General features: G+C 38.3%; 1 protein-coding gene across 1 annotated transcript in view; it reads left to right on the plus strand.

The window, feature by feature from the left end:
* Positions 1 to 26,513, plus strand: part of SPAG16 (sperm associated antigen 16) — a 413,057-nt gene that overhangs the window by 198,477 nt on the left and 188,067 nt on the right. Inside the window, exon 12 of the mRNA XM_040603905.1 lies at positions 6,908 to 7,051. Within this exon, the coding sequence (XP_040459839.1) occupies positions 6,908 to 7,051 (144 nt within the window). The remainder of the gene's footprint in view (positions 1 to 6,907; positions 7,052 to 26,513) is intronic.

Below are 26,513 nucleotides of genomic sequence, written 5' to 3' on the forward strand. Positions count from 1 at the left end.
AGAACCTTATAAGCAAAAGGAAGGAATAAGTAAATATTCTCTAAGAAGTAATTTAGATTCATGCCAGTTCTTATTTACAAGCATTCTATATAAAAGGCTTAATATTAGGTTGCAGAGGTTCGCAGTACACGAGACTATAATGACATAAACAATTTATATGTTATTATATAGGTTCTAGAAAATCCTTGTTCTCTGATCTGATTAAAGACTCTGTCTTGAAAAGGATTATATATGTTTTTGAGTTAATATGCTGTGAAATCATCAGGACTCCTGACAGTGTGTAATTCAGGAATGTGCATACATCTTCAAAGGACTGAGACCTAAATAAAACACAGGCAGATTAACAGGATAGTTTTGAATTTTTCTAAGATTTGATGCAGGGCCAAACTTTGTTGTAAGGAAGAAAAGTATTTTAGATTGGCACAGCATGTACATAATCAGATCTAACACAGTAAATTGTAGGTAGGTTACAACACTCAGCTAATGCAAATTAATGTGTTTTGATAATTGCGCACAGAGTGGATAAACAGAAAGTGATCAAAGACAGAGCATCACAAAATGGACTTTATCTCTACAACTGTATATCTGTGAGTTATAAGGATGTGTTTAGTACAATTATTTGTTGAGGCATTCTATGCTGTGTGGAGTGTTCACTTTCTGAAGTTGCTTTTTGTTGAGATGAGATCTGGTTTTGGCAAGGTAGAAAGTGTGTGAATTGATTCCCCTTCTTCACAAGAATAAATATGTTTACTACTGCCATACATCTAAGATCGAGGATTTTGCGTGCATGGTGAATAGAATAAATGCATAAGCTAGCGCTGTAAATTATGAAGTCTTTTGACCTTTTACAGATATGGAAGTTTCTGGAAGACTATTTTCTAATTGTTTTCTAAGCTGTACAGATATCTGCCGGACAGTCTAGAAGGTTTACTTTAGGTATGTTGAGAACCTAGCAAATTTTCTCCCTCCTGAATCCTGAGTCATAGGAGCTTGGGAAGCAGCCAGGAATTTCCCTAGACAGGATAGAGATATTTAAACATTGCTTTGAGTGAGATCTATCACTGACTTCCAGGCAGGCATTTACATAAATGAAACAAAAGATATGAGCTTTGTGTTCTGAGTAGTTTCCCCTACTTATGTTCTTTTTGTGGTTTTGGGTTTTTTTTGCTTTATCCTTTTTTGTTTGTTTTAGCTCTGATTTTCTCTTTTGAAAGCGTTTGTCCTTCTTCCATTTTGTCATGAAAAGATAAATTTTAAAGACCTCAAAAAAGAATGCAAAGCTTTTCAGTTGTGCTACTGTTGCATAATAAAACCTTGAATTAAATGTCAGGGTTATAATTATTGCTGAAGTATGATGGCAGGTGAGACTGGGTACCTCAAGCCAAGATAGAAAGGTGGTAGAAATAGCTATATTAGAGAGATGTTGTTCAAGGAAGTCATGCCAGGATAAGTTGTGGCAGACAAAATGATTGATTAGGCTTTTGTGATGTGTTTGGTTTTTACTTATTGGCGGGTTAATCTTGGCTGAGGGCCAAACACCCACCCAGCTGCTCGCTCACGCCCCCTCCTCAGCAGGGCAGGAGGGAAAATGAGCTAAGAAAGTGTGTGGCTCAAGGTAAAGGCCCAGTACTGTTGTGTGGGCAAGACAGACTCGACTTGGGGGAAATTAATTTCAGTTATTGCTGGTTAAAATAGATTCGGGTAGTGAGAAACAAAGATAAACATGAAAGCAGCACCTTTCCTTCCGTCCCCCCTGCCCCTCGCTCCGCTTCACTCCTTTGCTGCAGACCCCCGGCCCTTCCACAGGGGCAGCGGGGCATGGCCGGCATGCAGCCGTTTCTCTCTGCTGCTCCTGCCTCCTCAGGCTTTTCCCCAGCCCTGGTGTGGGCTCTCCCCACGGCTGCAGTCCTTCAGGAAAAGTCTGCACCACCGTAGGCTCTCCGTGAGCCACAGTTCCTGTCAGGAAATTCTGCTGCAGCCTGGGCAAGCCGCAGGCGATGCCGGGGGCTCCGTGGTGCTGGAGCAGGTTTCCTCTGACCTCAGTGTTTCTCGCTCTTTTTGTTTACCCCCTCCTTTCTCTGTCCAGCATTTTCTGCCCTTTCTGTAATATGTTTTCCTAGAGGTGCCACCAGCGTCACTGATGGGCTCCGCCGGATCCCATGGCGGACCTGTCGCGGAGCAGGTGGGAAGCAGCTGGATCCGGCCGGATCCGGCCGTGCTGGCGCGGGACAGCCCCCCTCACCTCGCAGGAGCCGACGCTGCGGCTGCCCCGGCTGCGGCGCTTCCCTGTGCACAGCCGGCACAAAACGCTTCTGTTTGCTGCAGGTTTTCCTCATTCTCATCCCCACCAGACTGCCATTACATAGGTAAGGAGTAAAATAAGAGATATGCCAAAAGAGACTGCAAACAAAGGGGTTAACTGCGTGTTTTCCTGATATAACGTCACCTGAACGTAACTGCTCAGGCCAAAACTCCCTCTGCTAGGTATTGTGAGTAAGGCTGAATTTTTGTCTTGGAAAATGTTCGCTAAAATGTTTCTGTGACCAAGAATTTTTTTTTGGTTTTTTTTTGTTTTCTGATCTTGGAGGAACTCTGCTGCTTATATTTTGGAGCAAGAAAGGTAGCAGAAGAGCTTTCTGGTCTGAAAGCAACTACTGGCATTAAATATATCTTTTGCCATTATCTGGGAGTCCGAATAAGTTTGATCAGATCATGACGTTCTAAAAATTACATATCACAAGTGATATTCAGTACAATGCTGTATTAGAATTTGGCAGCTAAATGCTGTCTGTATTGAGAACATACTTTTCTGTATAACTCCTATATGTGAAACCATAGAAAACCGGGTTTTGTTCTCATTTCTGCTACAGAGCAATTGGGTGAGGCTGGGTAAGTCACTTTAGTTGTTCATTAATACTTCATACTTCATTCTCAGAGTGCCTAATTTTGAGACTATTTAGGTTTTTATTTCTGGACTCCTCCTATACGTGCAATCTCCTGAGATCTGTAGGAAGCTAGTAAAAAAGGCTGAATATGTGGTGATTTTGTGAGATATTTTAGCCACCAAAATTGTTTAAAAATTACCGGAGGTTTTGTATGCCTTACTGTCCTTTGTCTGTGTGATTGGGTTTAACTGCTGTTACACCTTATTTGTAACGGTTTGAGGTGATGCTTTTATTGTTTTATAATTGCTCTGCACATACTAGCACTGTCTATTTTGTGCATTGAATGAACCAGGGTTCAGTAGGAACATTGCTACCTTAGGACCTGAAGGAACCTCAAGACACCAACTAGTCTTTTCTCCTTACTGTGATGGAAGTAATCTACCACGACAATGTGTGGTAGGTATGCTGAGAGCTTTAAGAACAGGCTAATGATGCAGATGTCTATTGGTTCCAGTGTTTCAGAAACGTTATTGCCTGAAAGTTTTCCTTCGCATCGAACTGAAATCTCCCTTGCCTCGGTGCAATGTAGTTAGTGTTTGTATTAAAACAAACACACAGTTAAGGCTATGCAGACAGCTTATGATTTAACAGTTTTTAACTTGAAGGTTGTTTTTATATGTGTGAAATGATCAAATGTAGTACATGCTGAGACTGAAAGTATTTTGCATCTGAAGATACCATATTTTTATTTGTGGTTCAGTCAAAATAAATTAAAATAATTGATGATTCTTTTGAAAGAAAATTACGGGGGGCCATGGCAAGTGCTGAAGAGATGAGAATGTCTTATTATGCCAGAATGGATTGCGTAAAAATGGATATTTATATACTTGACAGGAGCAAATCTGTGAGAGTTTTTTGGGTTGTTGTTGTTGTTTTTTTTTCTCAGCCAAGTCTCCTCTGATCCCACTTCCATCCCAAAGGAAGAGGAGGAGAAAACTAATGTTCCTATCACACATGTACCATTATTGATTTCCATTTCAATCTACCCAAAGTCTTCTGTGCTGGAAATAATTAGACCCTGTGAACAGAGATGAAGCAAAAATCCATACAATGCTGGATTGCCAGAAATGAAGACAAGGGTGCCTAATTAATGATGCATATAGACTGCCTTTTGGATGAATGGGCTTCCCTTTCTCAGAAGCAGCTAACAGTGGTTATGTCACAAATTTGCTGTTAATTAAATAGTGTTCATGGTATGCCTGTAAAAATGGCATGAAGATAAAAAAAAAAACCACCGGACAGCAGCAGCATTTTACAAGAGCTCTGCAATTAAGAGAAAAGCCTGTGAAAAATAGACTTTCAGCCTTCATACTGGCAGCAAGATACTTGGTTCAATATGAAATTCACTGTATGGATTGTCTCAAAGCTTTTTAGGAATGTCTGGTCACTGAAGAAGTTTGGGCATTTCAAAAGCTGGACTTGAAAGTGTGTTGGAAGGGTTAAGGACAGGAAAAAAGTTCCTGAGAGCTGAGGCAAGGGTGCGTGACAGCACAGCTCACATCCACAGGCAGCTGCAGCCCAGCCAGCTGGGTAAGGACTGTTTGAGAGAGTCAGGATCTGGAGGAAGCCAGTAGATTAACTTTGAGTGAAAGGTGGACTGAAGGCAATTTAAGTTAGACTGTGTAAGACATCTTGCGAACTGAGAAGGCAGATATTTGGGAGGCATGTAAGAGAGAGAACGGATGTAAAGTCTTCACAACAGGCATGCACTCAACTAATAGCATAAACATCTGGAGGGAAAAAAATGGTGGTTATATCTGAAGTACCTGAAAATAGATTAAGAGAAAAATATAAGCTGTATCCATATGACACTGCTTGTTTGTTTTGTCCAAATAACAAAACAATCAAGTTGTTCCCAAAACAGAAAAATCCAGTCTTCTAACTGCATCACAGACAGGCCTGAATCAGTGGTTAAGCTTCCTCCAGTGGCATGTGCTGTTAGTGGTTGTGCAGCAGGCATCCTCTTCTCCAGCTCTAGTCTTCCTGAATCCATGGCTCTTTCTCTTTCCCTTGTCATTCCTTTGCTACATCCAGAGGTGCTTAGGACCTTGAGGACCTTGTTACTAGCAAGTAAAAGATACCCCTGCACTGGTCTCGCTTCTATGCAGTGCACAGCTAGGTGTGTGCCAGTGAGGATGTTCTTCTGTTTTAGAGGCTGAGAGAAGCATGTGTGTAGCACCTGTGATGGATTTATCTTTATAGTGACTAGCCCACTCACCCATCTGTGAGTCTGGTCTCCTTTTTAGCAGTCCCCAGAATAAAGATGCTGTGTGCTGCAGACAGCAGCAATGGGATTTTTGGTGTGTCAGAGGCCTCTGATAGTAGAGGGATTCTGGGACAGCCGTTCTCATCCTGTAATTTGCAGGCCACTGGTGTGCCTTCTTTCAGCCTTTAATTCTCTCTTTTTATCTCTGTTCCCTCATGTTCTTCTAGATATCTGTTGTGGCCAATCTAAGTGATACAATTGCTCTCTGTGCATCTCTGGAGAATTTAAATAGCATCATTCCCACCTTCTCTTTTCTCCCTATAAAAGCAATGGAAGTTTCTCTTTAGGGAAAGATAGAAAATGTGGGGGGTTTTTCTCTTTAAGAAACTAGAGAATGAGTAAAACTCAGGCTCCTTGGTTGAGCAGATGAATCTGTAGGAATCTTCCTAGACTGTACCTTAAACTACAAGAATAGATATAGTTTCTGATGAAAAAGTAGTTGACATAAATATGTTTTTAGCATTAATTTGATAGAGGGTATTATTTTTCACAATATAGTAGAAGCTGTGGTTCTGGTTTAGGAATTTTATGAAATAATTTGAGTGCAGGAGAAAGGTACTATTAAAAAAGAGATTTTAATAATAGTGTGCTTTTTAAGACCTCTCTTTTCTTCCCATTTGGCTGCTTAGCATTGTCTCTTTCTACTCTCATGCTATTTTAGTAAGCATTTTTGTCTGCAAACTGTCAGCTCTGATGCACAACTGAAATAGGTGCACACACAGTTCATGATTCCTCTCCCCATTGTTGCATTTTTATTCTGAACTCCGGATGTAATCTATTTAAATAATCTACTCCTGGGATTTAAGTCAATGCCTAGATACCTTTTGATGTTCAACAAATAATAAAGCATTGTAATAATTTAAATCAAATAACCAAATCCATATGAAATAGACTACTCGTTATCTTTCCAACAGATTTATTTTCTTCCCTGGATCCATTTTAAGCTGCACTGCAGTTGCCGAATCAAAAATAAACCAAGTTTTCAGTATAGGGGTGTGATAAGTGTATGATTTCCATTACATCCCAGTGTGCTACATAATAAAAAATGAAAACATGTAACACATTTTGAGTATAGAATCGAAATGGATTTTATGACCTAGTCATAGTGAATACGTGCTAAAGTGATGGCAAAGACTCCTGTAGCTCCTGGACTGTAATAATCATTTGAGTTATTTCTCACTGATAAGAGGTTAGACCTGTGGGCACAATGAAAAAAACCCAAACAAACAAACAAACAACCCTGAACCAAAAAACAGGCAGTGTCCTTTCGTCCTTTTCCCCTTTGACCATTGGCAGCACGCTGAAGTTATTTTGGGTGTGAGAAGAAGTGATTCACATTGGTATGGCTGGCTCATATGTTACCCTCCTGCATATTTGTAAGAACATAATCTAACAAAGTATTCAAAAATATACTTGAGTGTTTTAATCAACTGGAACTTCAAGAGAGCGTGAAAACAATTCTGACTTCACAGAAGTCAGTCGTGTTTTGTTGTTTTCTTCAGTAGCAGCAGAAACTCATCTACATAGCATGTATTTTAAATTCTTATGAGCATAGAAAGCATCACTACTTATTCAGTCCATCCAGAATCAGAGTCCTCTGTAGCTCTTGCCCTGAGTTAAATGATTCTCACTGCTGTGTGTTTCACATAAAATGGAATTGATACAAAATATAATCTGCCTTTCTTTTCTGTTGTAGCTTGGTTTCACATCCCCGAAAAGACGTTGTAGTCACTGGCAGTGATGACCACCTCTGGAAAATGTGGGCTTTACCTGATGGGAACATCATCATGACAGGTGAAGGTCACACTGATTGGCTTTCAGGCTGCTGCTTCCATCCAAGGTTAGTGCAAACAGTCCCCTGAACTAGCACTAATCCCTTCTGGGCAGTACTTGTTTGCTCTTTCTTTGTTCGCTGGCCTGCTTTGATGACTTTCTATTCTCAGTGTAACCCTGCACTCTCTGCTGAATTTCCAAACATGTAGATAAATGTTCCTCTGGCTTTCAGTGTGTTGACTTAAGATTGATTGCTTTTAGTATTTTGTACATCTTAAACTTTGTCCACGTGCCAGTGCACGTAACAAGGAGTGATAAGGTTTTTTTTAGGTCCCACTGTATTTATTTTCTCCATGTTTGTGCGCTATAACAAACACAGTTCTATTATTAATAATACAGAAAATTTATTTCTTGTATTAGGTATTATTTGTCATATGACTAAGAGTATTTCAGTTTACCTAGGGAACAAGAATATGAGCTTTCCTTCTTTCTCTTTATACAGAATTGAAACTGAATTAATAAATGAAAGTGAAGACTGAAAATAAGAAATAAATATTTGTGTTACAAGGCTCATGGAAATAGGTCAAAGATGAAGTAGACTTGTTGGTCATTCTGTTAAAAACTAGAATGCCATTTTTACTCTCAAAAAAACCCCAACAAACAAACAACAAAACCCCCATCATTTGTTAAGACTGAGCCTCTATGTGTTAAAAAGATTTTGCTTCAGATTTGTGGGGCTGCAGTCGTAATAGAGTTCTCTACTGTTAATATAATAAAGGTCTGCCAGGCTACTCACCTGAGGTTCACTTATAAAAAAAAAGCATTATTAAACCTCCAACCTTGTATTTTCATTGTGGTTATTTTATGAAATAATATTAGCTCTTTCCTTCAAGAGAAGGTAAAGTATCCTATTTAATTTCATCGTTCCTCCTGATTTCTGATATTGTAATGAGTTAGCAAAAGCACACATAATCCTCTAAACACAAGAAAATCCCCTCCCTCCTTTTGAAACCTCAAGAACATGAATTCATGCTTTCTGGGATGTATCAAACATTCACTTGCTCTTTTCTGGCATCTCTTTCTCCTATGAAACATAGGCTTTTTCTTAAGATGTTTGTGTTTCACAATATTCTCTTTTTTGTGTGTATACCCTTAGAAATAATTTTATATATTTGAAAGAAGATAAAATCATTTGACTTAAATAATTAGATATAATTCAGGAGGAGAGAAGTGGAAGACTCAGTTCCTTATTTTAAGATGGTGGGAAAATTTTCTATCACTGAATGACAGGTTGCACAGTTTGTGAGCGTGCTGGACATCCTAAGTCTAACTTGCAGATAAACAGAATGCTGAAACCCCTTATTTGTTATGAATATAAAACTCATCACAGGGAAAGAAAAGGAAATACAATTAGAAGAGCATGTTATCATTTATAAAGCTGCTGGGCATGCTAATCAGATTTCGATAATGCATTGTTACCATGACACCCGCTGACTCAAAGACTCAAAACTATTTTCTCATTAGTCTTTGACCAGAATACAGTCCTTTCAATAGGCTTTCCTATTCCTCATTCAATTATTGAAATTAAAATGCGTTGAGGTACATCATTATTCTCTTGCAGTATAAATTGACTCCTGCTGAATGCTCTGGAGTGATTCAAAAGCAGTGCTGTTAAGATATTGTCTTCCGTTACTGGATAAAATATATATAATGTGACAGAATACAATTAATCATACTTTTTTTTTTTTCTTTCTTCCTTTTTTTTTTTTCCCCCTTTAAGTAGCAGACTTGTATATATCAGGTGTTATGGAAGTAAAAACAGTTAAATAAAAATGGAAAGTTCTCCTAGATTTTTTTTCTGGAATCAAACATAGGTGGCATCTAGTTTTATTCCTGTTTTGAAATTTTAGAATGATATTCAACCAAAATTTTAAAAGAAAAATATTTTGGTGACACTGGGATATTAGATTGTGATCCAGAAACCTGAGTAGACCTCCCACACTTCTACATTCTTTCCTTTTTGTCCTCTGTTAGATCATTTCTCCTCTGCATTTCTTCTCTCCATCTGTAAAATCGTGTTTAAAACAGTTTCCAGCGCTAGTCTGAGAAATATTCTATGTGTAGTCACAGGATGTGTGTGCATGCACAATCACAGACACAAGTACACTTTCAAATCATCTTTGGACAGCAGCAGAATAATACACACACTGACATTGAGTGTACTAATAATTTAAGGAGAAACAAATCTAGAGCTACGATGTGAATTTAACTGATGCTTCTGTACATACGAATGACTTAAAATCCTAGAAATCCATTTTTAGATGCTCACAGTGTGCTATTACGTGAACAAGTCTTTCTCATGGTTGTCCTTGTGCTACCACCGTGTAAATAGTGGTAAAGTTGCAAGTCTTGTTGGTAGCTGTGAAGATCTGTAATTTTCAAGTTAAAGGTGCCGTTGGGTTTATGTATCCCCAGCTTGTCCAAAAGCAATGAGGGAATGTGGATTGGTAGTAGGAGCTTGCCTGTATACAATAAAAGGGTAAAGGTATATTTTAGTCTCTGGACCTTACCTGCTGATTAACACATAATCGTGATGAGGATTGTCATTTGAATCTTTCCCAGTACTGATGTACAACAATATTCTTAAGTATCATAATGCCATTGAGTCTTGGGGGCAAAGGCAGCTGAGTTCTTGAAGAGTTGTTGGATGGAGGGAATGGAGGAATCTCACTATGTGCTTCATTCCACAATTATTTTTGCTTAAAAACACATCTCCTTCATGCTTGAGCAAAGTAGAGTGAGGTGAGAGTGTGTGGTTTGCTGAAGCTCCAGAGCCCAGTGGTGTATCGTTTTCTGCAATGCACCCAGTGCTCTTTGGTCTCTACAAAGGGTCTTAGCCCCCACGTGTTGTCCCTGCATGGCAGTGGCTCCCAGGAGAATAGATGAAGGGGAGCAGACTAGCTCTGTGCCTGTGAGGAAAGCAGAACATCTCTGTTGTGATGCTCTCTGCAGATCTGAGAGTAGAATTTTGCCTTAAGCTTTTTAAATAAAAGTAAAACTTCAAACAGGTCCCATCATCTACAGAGTGCAGCAGCTAGAAGGAAGGAGGAGAACAGTACTTCCTTTTTGAAGCTCAGATGGCAACTGGTCAAACTTCAAAAACAAACACTATTTTTACTCCGGTCTGGTTGCATAGTACTTTGCAGATGAATTAGCTGTTACAATTTCCTGTCACTGTTGAAAATTTTATGAATATTTTCCAACTTACCTTTTATATGCTCAAAGGAGTGTGAGTGTCAGAATGAATCCTGCCACAGTCACCCACACAGGCTTCATGTTAAAAATTTGGACAGCTGGAAAAGAGCTGTGTAGTATACCTGTGGATAACAGGTGGCCTGAATGTTTGGAATAGCAGACAAAAATCTACGTTTTCTGCTAGTTTCCAGAATAAGTTGAGGATGTTAATGCTGCACCTTTAAGAACCATACTCTAATTACACTAAGATATTTCATGGCATGCAGTAGATTTATTTCTCTTTACTAATCTTCTTGGGTGGCTAAAGAATCAAGCTCTGCAGCATAGCAGAGGTGTTTGCTAATGTCCAATAAAATCCTGGTGAACAGTAAAGTATTGTATTATTGTCCCGCATGTGTACTGGTTTAATATGTAATATCCTTAATATATTCATAAATATTAATCAAGTCAACTCTTGTAAAATGTCTGTAGCCCTTTTCATGTGAACATTGAGTCTGTGGAATATAACGAATTTCTAAATTGAAAAGAAGTACAAACTGTAGGTTCTTAAAGCTATTTAAAACTTGCACTGAAAATTGCCTGTCAGCTCCTTTGTAATATCCCGTTTGCTTGAGACAGAAGCAGAATTGCTTGTGTTGTTTCTGCTGCTATTTCAACTCTCATAGTTACCGAGAAAAGAAATAAAAAATGTTATCAATTTGTTTATTACACCAAAAATTACCACAGCAGTTATCTGGAACTGTGTGGAATTTCTTTAAGTTCTGTTATTGGAAAACTAGAGGTGTGGGTACTGTCTCCTTAGTAATTAGGGGAAAAAAATAGATAGGATAAATACATTCATGCATCAAACATCTTGAAAATAGAGGTAGTTAATGTCTGATATCCTAGAAAAAACTGCCAGTGAGGGGATGCAAGAGAAAGATGAGGTGTTGGGCTAAAAGAACAATCCATGTTCTGAAAGCTCTAGATTGTATCTCGGGAAGCTGAAGGTGATGTTACCCTAAGGAAAATCTGTGCATGGGTAGATGAGAAAGACAACCTTGTAGAAACAGAATGTGGAAGGAATTAGCAAAATATATTGAGGATCATTGTGAGGACTCAGGAAAGGGTTGAATGGGTTGGGGCGGGAATAGCAACTCCAGATGGGCTTGAATTCACACAAGAAGCTTCTAGGGAAATTCTGTCTCTAAGACTTCCGAGAAGGCTATAGAGGGGCAGTGATTTTAATGCTCCCTGAATAACTGGGGGTTATGGGTGGTCAACAATGAAACATTTATAAATATTTGGTCTGCAGAAAGCTCTAAGCACCTGTCTATAAAACCTAGGTCTCTTCCAGCTGCATAAAGCTGAGCAGCACAAAGTCACTGCTGAACTTACATTGACCAACACAGCCAAAAGCTATGAAGTCTGCTCTTGACTTTAGCTGTGCCCTGTCTCTAGTGAAAACTGAAAGCTCATGATGGGGAGCATGGGATAGAATTTGGAAAATCAAATTGGATGCTCAGAACCTCTTCCAGGCTTAAAATTTGCAGTGCTGTGGGTGACTGAGCACTGTGGTGGCCTCTTGAGTCTAAGTCCAAAACGTTGCTGACAGTCCTCAGTGAGACAAAGGGGCCAGGACAGTAATATTTTCTCAAAGTTTTAAAAAGCAGTGACTGATAAACATGAAATTGTGGAAGTAAGACTCTGTCAGAGTGAAATTGATTTCCCCATCGTACAAAAACTTTTAAGGTTTAAAAAAGTAAATTCCTGAGCAGAATTGAAGTCAGAATAAACTGAGAAACTGAAATGAATTCTTGCTCTGATAAGTCCTTGATTTGTTGGTTTTTTTACATGATTTTAATTTTTTTATCGTGTCATCATTTGAGCTTGTGAAAAACTATCCAGAGATGGATTTCAATGTGAAAAAAGGGTAGACTGCAAAGCCCAGCAGAACAGTAATTGAGGAATGTGAGGAAGGTGTGGAGAAACCTCTGAGGAGTGACGGGAGAGAGGGGTAAAATTCAGGAGGGAGGGCATTCACAGAAAGGGAGAGGTAGGCTGGATTTCAAGATGGTATCATGATCAGAGGTAACAGACGGAATCTGACACTGTTCATTGCACACTGCATCTCAGAGGACTTGCGCTTGGAGAAGGCAGGAAACGCTGAGGAGCAGAAATCAGACTTGACAGCTTGGCAGCTACGTGTACTATTTCAGAATTTCACAGTGGACATACTTCTGTAGTTTGAGAGCCCTGTAGCTCTTTGACCATCAAGGTGAATTACAAGTAATGAGCATGCTCCCTTTTTCATCCCCTGCCTTTACAGCTCTTGGCCTCCTACAGACTGAACTGCTGAGGAGGGTCGCATTACTGCTGGATGCTGGTGTATCGATCCACACCAACTTTCTTGCCAATTATAATACCCTCGTATATCAATGTGTGGTGAGAAACATCTAAAGGGTATGAAGAGAGTCATACAATCTGATGCTAAAAATAAATGGCTGCTTTCTTTTTGGTTACATATTGCAAATAATATTTTTTAAATAAATAAAGCTGTACGTGGCACATGAAGCCTCAGCAACTGTAAAGCATTTGATGACGTATTGAGTGACCAGGTTCTGTAGTCACGATAAAAGGATAATTTACAAAAATTCTGCTGACATCAAGTATATTCCTCCTCATGCTTTAGTAATTCCTAATGCTAGTCTTAGATTAATTTTTATTTCCATGAGAAGAAACAGGAATTATCAATTACACCGTTTTGTTTAATGTACTGACTTTCAAGTATTGATGCTATCGTTATCTGCTGAATTTAGGGAGACATCCAGATCAAACAGTTACCGCATAAGTTATGATTCCAGGATCTACACAAAGTTGCTACAAGGTAACGTTTGTTAGTTTTAGTTGAATACAGCAGCATTTGTCTGTATGCAAGTTGTAATTTAACATTACGTTGTGTGGTTTCACTATGCTTCTGGAGGCTCTTTCTAATTGGAGACCTTCACACACACATTGAGGGCTCTTCAAAAGCCTGCCAACAGGAAGAAAGGTTTGGAGTCAGTTATTTTAAAGCATTGGGGTTTGTTACCACCCATCCCTTAGAGCATCTGCCCAGGTTGGGTCACCGGTCACGCTAAGCTAACATCATACATGTGAACCCACTGAGGACCAAAGGAAGCTCTTTGAGATGTTGAGCAAGAAACAGGCCAACAACTTGACTCCATCAGGGACTCTTTCAAATTCCACTATGAAAAAGTTTCAGCTATGGTGTCTTCAGACACCCTCCTGTTTTTTGTGCTTCAGATTGTTTTTTCTGGTGGTGGTGGAGCTGCGTGTGTTTTCACAGGATTACTGCCCAATCTCAAACTTGTCTACACAGGCCCTGGGTCTCACAGGTAACTCACTGTGTAGGCATTGTATTGCTCTGCAGTACACTTCCAGTTTGTCCCCTGCTTTTAGGCAAGTCAGGAGTACTGAGCATCTGCTGCCCAGGTGGTCTGCAGACGTGCAGCAAGTGCAACACATGCCAGAGATGCGTTCTGCCCATTCAGGGAACTCCTGGGCTTACTGTGGACAGCAGAGGTTTCTGTACAGAGAAACCTTGGAAAAAAGCTGAAAAGGTTTTGTGATCAATCACTCTTTAAATTATGGAGTATCATTAATTGCATCTTCCAGCCTGAGAGTAAGAAGCTGAAGCAAGACAAAACGAGCTTTTGTAAGTAACAATACTTATGGCCCATGTCTTGTAGATACACATGGAGGGGGAGGGAAGGAACCTCACTGCCCCAGGAGGTTTCACAGGGGTCATCGATAAGAGAAATGCTGTGTTCAAATAAAGGATGTGACTGGTCAGGCAATGCTGTGTACATCTGAGAGCCAGTGAGCAGGAGGAAGAAAAATATCAGCATTCACACCTTCTGTCTGGCCACTGAGCCAACAAGACTTGTGGTCCTCTCAGTGAAAGGATCTTTGAGATTACTGTTAATAAAAGGTCCGTAAATAGTGAGCTTCAGAAGACTTTTTCTGCTAGTTTTTGAGTCATAAATGCTGAGTTCCGCCTTGTACCTTAAAGAAGACTGAGGCTTAAAAGCCACAAACTCCACTTTAAGCATTAACATAAGAAAGAGTTGTAAGACTCATGTTAATCACAAAGGACTTTGTTGGCTATCAGTGGAAAAAAAAATATTCTGACTTGTGCCTTGAAATAGAGACTTTAAAACCTAATTCAGGGTTCACTGCAGAAACAGATGGTTTTTATTTATCCTTTTATAAATTTTGATAGCTATTAAATAAATGCAAGATAGTCTGCTACATTTGACTTAGGACTTTTGAACAGCATTTGTATTGAAAAGGCATAATGATTTAATTTCTTAAAGAATCTTGAATTCTTATATAGTTCAACAAAGCCTTTAGTTACCGGATTACCTATTAAATTTGACAATGGTTAGAAACTTCTTTTGGGTGGCATGATTAATTTTCACTCATCTAGCTGGCTTTATGTAACACATCATATTTAGCAGATTAGACATTTGTTAAGATGTTTTATCAAACTGAGCTAATACAGGAAGTTGAAAGAAAAAAGGTTGCATTCATTTATTCTACAAAGAAAAAACTATTTCAGAAGTCTTTCAGTCAGTTCCCCAGTGTACAGTATTAACCGTGTACTTGGTATTTTCAAGTATAGCAAAATTTTAATTTCAAAAGTAGCTTAGTTTATTTCAAAATCTTTGGCAAGCTTCATACTTTTTATACAAGGAAACAGTCTTCACATAACATCATTCTCTCTCAAGCCTCCAAAGCCTACTATTCTTACTTCACAAGCAAGTTTGAGTGGGTGGGCATTAGATTTCCTTTGGGATTCTCAATCTCATTATTTTTATCAATAAAAAGCCTCTGCTGGACAAAGGAATAAATCACATATAAATGAAATATGAGAGATTACATGAGAAACTCAGCTTTTGCTTAGTCTAATCCAATATCTTTGGCCAAACATCTCAATGTCAAAGGCTTTATAAGTATTCTACAGGATCAGCCTGGCAAAAAGAAATCAATAACCAGGTAATGGATTTGATTAAAATTTTTCCCCTTCCACCCACTCCCACAAGCCAAATGTTTCTACCCGTACTAATCTCTTCTGGCACGTGTAACTGTTGGTTATTCTTTGTGGGCTTTTGGGATGTATAGATATATAATACGTTTTATATAATTTCAAGGTCTGGGTTAACCCTTAGTGAGTATCTGTTTTAAGAAAAAGGAATGTTTGTACCTCATTTTATTTTTCTTTAAAGGCATAGTTCTGCAGTGTGCTTTTGGAAAATAACTTTGCTACATGTTTAGATCCTGTTTTGTTGTTCAGAAGTTGTCTTTTTTCTGTGATTCCTGTCATGCTGAGGAGCATTTTCTTACACAGGCCAGGGTACACAGCAGATGTCCAAACTTCTGGAGATTTTCTTTGTTGCAAATCATCAGGTATCTCCTTTACCCCAATCCTTCTGATCTTCTGTCTTTGAAACAGTTGTATTGGCAGACCACAGGCCATCTGGAATGCTTGACTATAGAAATATTAATGATTAGACCATTAGTGTTCTGCAGGGATGTTACCTCTGCTTTAAAGAAGTACTTTTCCATGTCAATAGGAAGAAAAAACCCAGCAACTACTGCATGCATTTTGAAGTGGATGCCACAGCTGCTGTAAGTGTAGAAATTTGGACTTTGCATCACTTTTCCTATTTTAAAATAAATCTTTCAGATACCAGAACTGTCCTGAAAATATGCTCTAAAGTAGAAATACTTTGCAGGACAAAATGCAACTTCTTTCTTTTATATTGGGAACCTTAAGAGTCTTTCATTATATTGATTTTAAAAAGCAAACGGTGTGCGGTTCCATAGTGGTTACTGAATAGGCTTCACTTTTCATCCAGAATGACCATGCTTTAATGGAAAAATACCTTTGGCTTCTATTTCTTGGTTGGTGGAAATATTGACCACTCAAAGTTAGAGTGATTCACTAATAATATCTCCATTACAATAACTCGGCAAACAGCAGGAGGGAGAAATGCTGATGACAGTTGGAGAGTGGAAAGGGAGGAAACTGGCTGACAGAAGAAGCAGTCCTCCTATTGAGCAATTCAGATGTGTATTTAAACTAATTACAGGAAGGAAATGTATTGTAATAAAATGCTGCCCTTTGATGAAACTGCTCTGTAGTTAGTTTCATAGGTGGCTTTACACACATTGAATTTCAAAACCAGTGATTGAAAACCTATTGAGGCTTTTGTGTAAAACTAATACATAGTAGGAAACCTTTCCAGTATTTAAGGTAAACCATGACACATTATTTTGAAGACCAAAGATTTTACATCACAGCCGTTTTGTTGATTGCCTTATTAGATATTTTCTATTGGTTAGCAAGCACGGCTCAGGTTTTTAAAAAGCTCTTGTACAGTGGGAGCTGTTCAAAAGGTGTCTGGAGTCTGTTGTGGTATGTTAAGTGCTTTGCTGTAGCCTTCAAGGCATTGCTGTAACTGAAATGAAGTGTCTAGCATTTTAGAAATTTATGACAGGATGCTTACACCAATTGGGTTTTTTTCTATTTTTTTCTCTTTTTTCCTTTTTTTTTTCTTTTTTTCTTGTGTGTTGTAAGGAGTTGCAGTTGTAAACATGGTGGAAAGTGTGGTTGGTTTCTTCATTTATTTGCATGTTTCCTGTCTCCTGTATGTTAGTTTTCTTTTTCTGTAGGTACATAGTGAGAAACTTCATTTCTCTTTGTCTTGGCGGAGGGGGAAAGGAATGTGGCTTCTGAAGCGTAAATTGGTAAATTGCGTTTCACAGGGCATTTATATGCACATATGCCAGCTTCCAAGCAAGCTACCAAATAACATGTTTTTTTCTGAGTTCCTCAGACTTAAGACTATCTGGCAGTTTGCTTTCAGTGAAAGCAGACTGTGCTGGGAAGGACAGTTAAAGTGGATATAAAAGGGCAATCTGCTTCAAAGGGATGTTACTCAGACTTAAGAAACACCTAGAGAAATACCCAGAGAAACATCAGTGACATCAACCCCTGACCAGCTCTCTGCACTTGCTGGAGGATGCTCCGTCCCCACCAGCCTCGCCACGTGTAACACCAGAAGCAGTGCTCTCCTCTGGCTCACTCCACTTGGAGCTGTTGCTGCTCCAGCAGTCAGTGAACCCCCATGGCTGGTTTGCTCCTGAGGAGGAGACAAGGGGCCAGAGGGAAGGACTCAGCCATGGGTCACTGGCCAAAAATGTCAGTAGCTTGAAAAATGGAAGTGGTGATAACACAAAACCCTCGTTTGTGTAACTTTCTACTTAAATACGTTGTTAAATATTACAGCTATATGTTTAAGGAAGGCTAGTATTTTCCTCACAAAGCAATACCCCTCGATTTTACCTGTTATTTTTAATTATGTAATATATGGGATGATATTTCTGTACTTTTCTACTTAGCATGTGTATAATTACCAAGGGGTTTTTTTTCTTCTTAGATGTTGAGGATCCAGCCAGTGTTACACACACGCACACACACATTCTATCAAATTAAATTGAATCCTTAGCCACAATTTTTCAAAGAAACTTCCCTGAGAAAGCGAGAAGGGATGCCAAAGTATTGGTATGTCTGTGCTCTAGTTTTGATTCTGAAACAGTTTTAATAGCAGATTCCATTTTGGTCAAATCAAACAATTTAATTCGAATGCAGAATTTCTTAGGGAGTTCTTACAGGCTTCTGTGGTTTCTTTTGTCTAATCTTTACCTTGGCCATTTTCTCTTTTTTCTGTTTTCTTTTTTTTTCTATTATTATTTTTCAGCTGAACTGCCATGTTTACTACTTAATTTTTTGACCCTCCATCACAGATATGAAATTCTTTAAAGCCTCTTTCAAAAAGACCTCAATCTTCATACCCACAGTGTGACCTTGGATATATTTGAAGTCCCAATGGGAATAAAGAGATAGCTAGTCTTTGTATTGTGTTATTTAAATCATGACTTAGCTATCTTACCTTCATAATTGTCATTTAAATTTTATGCTTGTCTATAAAGTAAATAGTTTTTAAATGTACTGAATGCTTTGCTTACACAGAAATTATATCATTATTCTTAAATGATTGTCTTGTGTGCTACATTCTATCGTTATCTGAATTTTAGACCTGAAACCAGCCATATTTAATATTGCAAGCATTAAACCGATTTAATCACATTGGTTGAAAAGGCATTGTGATTATCGGTTTCACAAAAACAGGTGTCAAGTTTAATCTTTCTCTTTACGACAAAAGATTATTCAGTTATTCAAATTCAGTAATATTTTGATGTGATTGCTTTGACTTAGAAATTAAGAGGAAACTTTCTGATCAGCTACGTGGGTGATTAGATCTGGTGTTTACTTGAAAGAAAGAAAATAATTTCTATATGATAACCACTTTGATAGAGAAAGGGAGGAGGAATATGCAGAGTACTAACAAAATGGTATACTTCTAAACCTATTAGTTCAGCTTCAGTGAAGCCGCAAATATGCAAAAGTTTCGCAGAAATTTGCCTGCTCTTCAAGGAGTTCTTGGGTTTCTCTTTTCATACATGTCACCATGATTTTCAGTTCCTGCTGGTCCTGGTACAGCTGCTGGCTGGGAGTCACCAGAAGCAATTCAGTTTTGCTGATCTTCATTTCTATAGGTTGTGAGAGAAACACGTTGTTTGCTGTGGTGGCTTCAGTTTTTGAGGTGTTTAGGTTTTCTTCTAGGTTCATCAGCATCCCTATTTGAGGATGGGGAGTTGGAATTATAGACAGCTAGCTGCCTCCTCGCTTGGGTTGGTCTCAGGTTCTCTGGTCTGATCCTGCCCTTTTGCTGAACATGTTACTCTCATTTTATTCAGAGTTGTTATACACGTCAAAACATCTCTCTTAATAGAATTTCTTGCGTTATGTTTCTTTATGTGCAATTATAATCTAGACGCCTTCAACATTCTTGGTTCATTAGTGTTTTCTTCAGTGCAATAAAGGCAATTGTTTTTTCCCTCAAGTCTGCTGCAAGGGTTCTAGTGAAGAAGCTAAAGGGATATCCATGTTTGTTATATTGTTAAAATGTGCATTTCTTAAAGTGTGGCTGTTAAAATAACAAACATTAGTGTTAGAGTTGACTAGAGAATGGCAATTCAATTGAGGCAATGTGTAAGATATTTGAATTGGAAATAAACCCAAAATATTTGGAGTGTTTTACAAAAATTGAATTGCACTGATATGTGTCTTTTCAAGGTACAAGGCTTAGATTTCATGTGAATATTGCTTTGATACTTTAAAAAAATATTTTAGAAGATGAGGGGACTTTTTTATCAGTATGACTGATTTATTTGGGTACATACTTGGGCAGAGGTTCCAATCCTTGTGTTGCCTGGTGCTGCAGGTTTTTGCTATGCCTGTGCCAGTGCCATGGCTAGCTGCTGTGGACGGGGAGGATCCTGAGCCTTTCTTCCTCGGTCTGTTTCCAGCCACTTGCTTCCAGTTCGTGGACATGGACAGCTTTGGTGTGCAGTGAGCCCGTTTGGGGAACGTGACTGCCAGGAAACTTCATTTCTATTTTTTCTGCAGGATTAATTTTCTGCTAATATAATGCTAACAAGGGGAATGTGTGGCTGAGGAACACAATGTGAAACTGCACCCTAGTCACAATGATCTATCCAGGATGAAAAATAGATGAAATACTAATTGTATTGTCATTTATTTGTTGTGCTTATGTATTTTACCTCAAGCTGTATTGTTGAAGTAATTTGATAACTTTTGGTATGAAATGGTTGCAGTAGCACAAGTAGCAGGGGGAGCTGACAAACTGTGAATGAAAGGTCAGGACTTGTTTGACCACTGAGGATGTGGATGTGGAACCATGGTCTTAGCTGGTTGTAATTGTACTCTTTGCATTTGAGTAATGTATATATGAAATGAATGAGGAACAGAAAGAAAGAAGGCCACAGTATATATGCCCACACTTTTGAGAGTTGTTTGTTTTAAAGCTTTTGGTTTTTTTGGTTTTCCCCCTTTCTTGAGCTGTCAGGCGTGAGACTGCATGGTCTCATGAATACAAGTTCTGTTTTCATACAAAGCCTTTCTGTGAAAGGGTAGATCATATTGATTTTGATGCGTTGCTTTCTTCTGTACCATTCCAGAATTCTGTTCATGTTCAGTATTTCCATTCCTCCTCCATTCTCAGACTTCAAATTGTTATTGATCACTGTCTCCATTAACTAATTTCCTGCCTTTGGTTATGTTTGTATCCCCAGGGCATGGCTCAGTAAGATCATCAGTTGCCCCAAATACAAACATTTGGCTAGTGCACTGTCCTGTGTGTTTTCTTGGCCTTCACTGTTGAGATCATTACACAGTCCGAGTTAAATACTTTCCCGGTGACGGGGAAATGTTCAAATCCCAGTGCAGAACTTTCTACAGTCTAGGAAATCTCTATGCACTCACTGAACCCTCTATGCATATAAATATGCAGCTTAAAAAATGATGCTTTGTGCAAACATGCAAATGGAATTAATGGCTGTGGTTCATTACTGGCTATTGATTGAGATTAGATATCACTGGACAACCATTTGGGGATGGTAATGGATTTGAAATGACTGATCCACAACTTTGCATTTCAGAGGAACTGTGACACGGGATTATCATTGTTAATATAGGTCTTAAATCTGTTCTGTACATGGAATTCATATATCTGATTTTGTTCCAAACTACGTTTTTCCCTACTTCAACAGCCCTTCATTAAAATTTGAGGTTTTGGAATCATTCCAATGGAGGAGAAACGACCCGTGATGGATGGGATGGGTGTCGAGATTAAGTATCACACAGAAATAGCACCCTGTTTAATTTATGTTATGGATATTGATTGGTATGATGCATGATTTTATGTGGGCTAAATATATTAATTTAGTTTTAAAATGCAATAGAAGGAAGACTAACTTATATTGGCATTGTTTGAGGGAAAGCATTGGAATGGCACAGTACAGATACCATTTCTGGAAAATATGGTAGTTTTACAATATTTACTCATTATATTTAATTTCAAGTAAAACAATTACTTCTTATGCGGTTATTGGAGGAAAATAACTTGGCAATATCCTAAAGCAAAATGGCACAGAAACACTGTTTTCTTTCAGCATAAGCAGCCTTTATAATTGTTGAAGGTCTCACTGGCTAGGCTCCTACAAGCTCCCAGCTTCAAATAGGATGCCCGTATACTCCTACTTCTTGATAAACTGGTGTAGATTTTTGTTGTGGGATGTTGGACATGCACTGGCAGAAAGCTTTTAGAAAAGACATACTTTTTTATTAAATTTTTTTTGTTGTTGTTAAAAAGGAATCAATTACTCCTTGGTCTTTCAATCTTGCATAGAGCCCAACATTGTCTAGTGCCCGCTGTCCTGCTGACGTGCATTTTGCTACATCTAATCTCCAAGTATTGTAACTAGCTTTATCTTTTGTCTTTTCATTTTTATTCCTTACCTGGTGTGCTTCCAAAGCCTCTTAAAAGGCAATTTTACATGTACTAAAAACTGCCTTCTACCAGGTGCCTAAATTATTTTAAAATCTCATTTAACCACTTTTAATTACACGACACAGAAAGAAGCTAGCTCATTTTTTAAACATTAAAAAGCCTACCCTGCAGGGAATGATAATGCACTCAATATTTTTCTGGGGGTACCAAGCTTATCTCAGCAAGTTAATGGATTTGAATGTAGTGGGCCTAACTGTGGTTTGTGTAGATTGTAACCTGAATTGGAGTAATCTGCTACCATGTGGACATAACAAAAAATCATCATAATGATCCAGAATGCAGAACTATAAGCTGTGAAATAAATGAGTAATTGTGCAGGGGGACAGAGACAAGCTGGTAAGAGCAGTGGGAAAGGTACCAGGTAAAACAGGATTTCTCTTTGTGTGTATAGCTGGATATGCCAGCTTCTGTCATCAGTACTCAGTTCAAAAAGATAAAATGCTTTAAAATCTAGATGAATTGTTAGATTGAAACTTGGTTATAAATAACTTCTAATTTGTTGTCTGAAAATTCGTATATACCATTCTGGGACTCTTACTAGTAGTGGGAGCATGTTACATTTAAGTTATCATGGATGTGAAACTGTCACTTTTGAAGTGTAATGTAGCCTTAAGGAAGTTCTTTTAATAAAGAAGGTGAATTTCATTAAAACAAAAGATTACGACTTTTACGGTGCCTAGATAACTAGAAGCAGCAACAAGTGGTATGATGCCGAAACACTGCTTTATTTTTTTTTTTCCCCCTTGATGTCACTCCCAGCTGTCAGCCAGGTAGAATGGCAGAGGGAAACAGTTACCCTGTCTTGGGTCAATATATAAGCATGAATTATGATAAAAAGATCTAGCAATTAGGTAATGTAGAATGAAAAATTACCTTGAGTTTTGCACTTGGCATACTATGCATTGACAGTTTTCTGAAGATTTCCAGCCTTGTGTCACAGGTTTTTGCTGGATTGTTGCATTTTTATTTTCAGACAAAAAGTCATGTACCTGTATACCGTCTACCATCTGCTGGTTACTGCCGTGTTTCCTGGCTTTGAAACTTCTTCAGTTGTTTATAGAATGCCACTTTTTGATTGATTTTGTGTTTTTGAAATTTATTTCTTTTTCTTCTCAGCTTTGATGAGAACTGAGGAAAAGAAAGGACATTTTTGCATTTCTGTTGCTGAGTATTTTGGCGTTCACCTTCTGTATAAATGACATTTTATGTCTATTAATAAAACAGGAGTAAAATTGGGCTTAAGATTATTCTGAAGGGTGAGACATATTACAGTTACTACATAAGATGTATCTTAGACACATAGTCCATGAGGATAATGAAAGCAACACCCAAAATGAACCATAGATATCAAAAAACCTAGGGGTTTTAATAAGAAATGTCACTGTAAATAATTAATGCATCTCACAGTTCCAGTACCCAAAAAAGTGAACTATATCTCAAGTCTGTTTCAAGGTTACAAAATCTATTAAAAACAAAATCTTTGCTACTGAGTGTTTTGTTCAAATACAGACGAAGGACATAAGGATGGCTGCACATACCAAATTCTTCTGGACCACCATTCTTTTCCCAGCAGTGGATACCAGGGGATGCCTAGGAATGGGTAAGAATGGGAAAGGCTTTTGTGAGGTCCTGTCTTAGCACCCTCCTGGACTCTACTTCTTTCAAAGCTTCTTGAGTCACATGCAGTTTCCATGTAACCCTCGATGCATTCCTCTTCCAGAACTTTGTCCCATCTTCCTTTGTACCCACAAAGAATTGGATCTTTTATCAAGGAACTGTGCAAGTCTCCTGCCTGGTGTGGAAAAAATTACCTGTTTTCTTTTCAGCACTTTTCATGGGAACTTGTAAATAATATGTTGACCTCAACCTTTTTCAAACTCAGCCCAATTTTCACTTTCCCTGATGAAAGAAAATGATGGGGTAAGACACACAGAGAAGTAGGATGATAAAGAGGAGTTACAATGACTGCACAGCATTTTCATCCCTTAAATTGTTTTCAGCATCAAATGGAAAGGCAGTGTTTAAATACAGCTCTCATAACCAAAGGTGGGACCCCACTGGTGGGTGCATACTTTCCTAAGTGTAACTGTCTGGATCACTGTCTTTAACCTTGTTTCCAAGGAAAATGAAGCTTTCAGGAAGGTATTCCCCGCCCCCCCCCCCCCCCCCCCCCCCCCCCCCCCCCATGCTGCTTCTGTGCACATTCCTTAAACACTTTCCCATGCTCTCCAGTAACATTTAACCTGCAGACTAATTCTGACAAAACATGGAAGGCAGAAGTCTAAAGAGTTGATCAATTCCTGATATATTTATTTAATCAACATCTAAGATGATCAGGTGAGGAGGCAAAATATACTTCCACAGGCATTCAGGCTTCATTAGTTCTGTTTTTCATGGAATAACTGTGCTTTTCCAGACATTTCCTTTGTTTATCTTTCCTCTTTGGCCTAGCGTAAAATGTCAGCAAAATTAAAGTAATCTTAACAGTATTTGCAGTTTTGCCCTTGGGCTTTGCACTGCTTAGGGTCTACCTGCGCTGGTACTGCAAATAGTATAGTAGCTTTTATAATTTTGCTTTAGGATAATTGCATGAAAGAGACATAATTTTTCCAATTAAGCAATTGGAATATTGATTGTTAAGTGTTTTTCAAATGCCATGGTAAAAGACTGTTAATCCTGTAGTGGTTTAGATTGTATGTTTAAAATTCATTGTTGAGTTGTTGATGCTTATGTTGTAAGGGTAAGTTCCAGTCAGATGCTACCTGTTGCTGCAGCTCTTTTAGGACACAAAATTTGAACACAGGTGTGTTTGTTTCCGTGTGTTGCTTTAAGAACCATTTTTTGACAGTAATGTGTGTGTGTAAAAATCTTTGCTTTAGACTGTAATTGTCTGAAGAAAGGAGCCATGTCTTAGGTTGTCTTCAGAACACCAGGCATGTCCGCAGCACTACATAAATAACACATACAAATGCTATTAGCACAGATGTTGTTATGTTCACTTAATGCCATGTAGAATACAGTAACAAAATTGTTGTCTGATTCACAGTACTGGCTCTGGCAAATGCTAAAAATAATATTCCTGTGATTAAATCTTAGGATGTGGTATGTTAGACAGAGAAGTCTAGTTTACTGTTATTTACCAAATAAACCGTAGAGCAAAATGTTCTCTCTCCACCAGTATTCAGAATAAATCTGACCAAGAATGCTCAGTGATTATGAAGAGGTATTTTTCCTCTCAGTGATATGAGGGGTTAAAAGAAGGATGTCCTATGCAGCTAGAGCTAATGATTCAAATGGCTTTATCATTTATTTTGGCTGATATAAAATGACAATCCTTGTAGATTTTGAAGGATGGCATCTGTGGTCCTGCTTGGCAGCTAATGTTGAGAAGCAGAATAGCTTGCTAGCTCTACATTCCACAGCATCTTCAGAGGTAACCTGACTAACCCCTCTGGAGTAGCTCGAGGTTCAGATCTAAGTCCATTGTGCCAAAGTATTTGAATGAGGTGCTGTATTTGAAGCTGCTTTGTTGATATTATGTTTGATACATTTACAGGACAACGCTCTCAGTGTAGCTATTGCCTTAATTCGACTGGTGTTCCAGAAAGTTATTCAGTCACCTGAAATCTTGTAGAATAACTCTGTGCCAAAAACTCATGTTGTTGCTGAAAATGACTCTTAAATTATTGATATGTCTACAAGTCAGTATTAATGGAGAGTCATCCTGTAGTGAGAACAATGAAACTAGAAGAAGGAGGAATGTATAATGAAAACTGAGTGTTTAGGATATGAGGGAGGAAAGATTTGTGGGGAAGTTTATGCTTCATCTGCTTTTGTGAAATGTGGAATTAACATTTCCACAGCTTTTTTCCACTGTAATTGTTTCCAGAAGGGCAGGTTTATAGCATCAATTAGGAATATCTGAAATCAGTTAGAAGGTAGAACTGCATGTATATTTAGTATTAACAAAAAAGATCTATCCATAGAGATGATGCAGGTTACAAGTATCATAGACTGTCCAGTGCCTGGAACTTCTGAAAGTTTTTTATAGGCGAATACTTTGTTCTAAACTATACAGGCATACTTCATCCCTTGTAGTGCTTTGGTCTGCTAGAAAGTCAAAACAGAAACCCCCTAACCAGACCAAGCAAGGCTGTAGACCGCCATACACAAATGTACTGCTACTTTCTTTAAAAAAAAAAAAAAAAAGTACTAGCAACACATTCCTAAAAGTTGGCAAAGTTGTTCGCATATATGTGAATGTGTTTCAGGTGACAGAAAAAGATAGGATTCACATTGTTCTTGTCTCCTAATACGTTGTCTGATTCTTTGATTTGTTTGGTAAAAAAAGAGTTAAAGTGTTTTATTGTCTTCTGAATGAAAGATACACACCCTGCACAGGATTACTTGGCACTTTCTCTGTTAGCGATCAGTCTTAAATTCAAATGGAGATTATGTATATAGCTGCTGATAATTAAGGTTGATCATCTAATGTTATATTTCTGTATGTTTTTAATACAAAAATCAGTATTTATTTTTTTCAAAAAAATCAGTCATGTGGTAGAGGTATGTGGGTATCATAGACTGTTAAACTGACAGCCTACATCATTAAAAACATCTACTTTTCCTGATACATTTTTTCCCTCAGGTAATCTTATATCATACATATAGAGGAGTGGGGCAGTAAAAAAACGTTGCAGCTCTGGGTAACAAAACATTACCTCAGAATCT

This window comes from Falco naumanni, chromosome 8 (genome assembly GCF_017639655.2).
Source record: "Falco naumanni isolate bFalNau1 chromosome 8, bFalNau1.pat, whole genome shotgun sequence".
NCBI classification, from domain to species: domain Eukaryota; kingdom Metazoa; phylum Chordata; class Aves; order Falconiformes; family Falconidae; genus Falco; species Falco naumanni.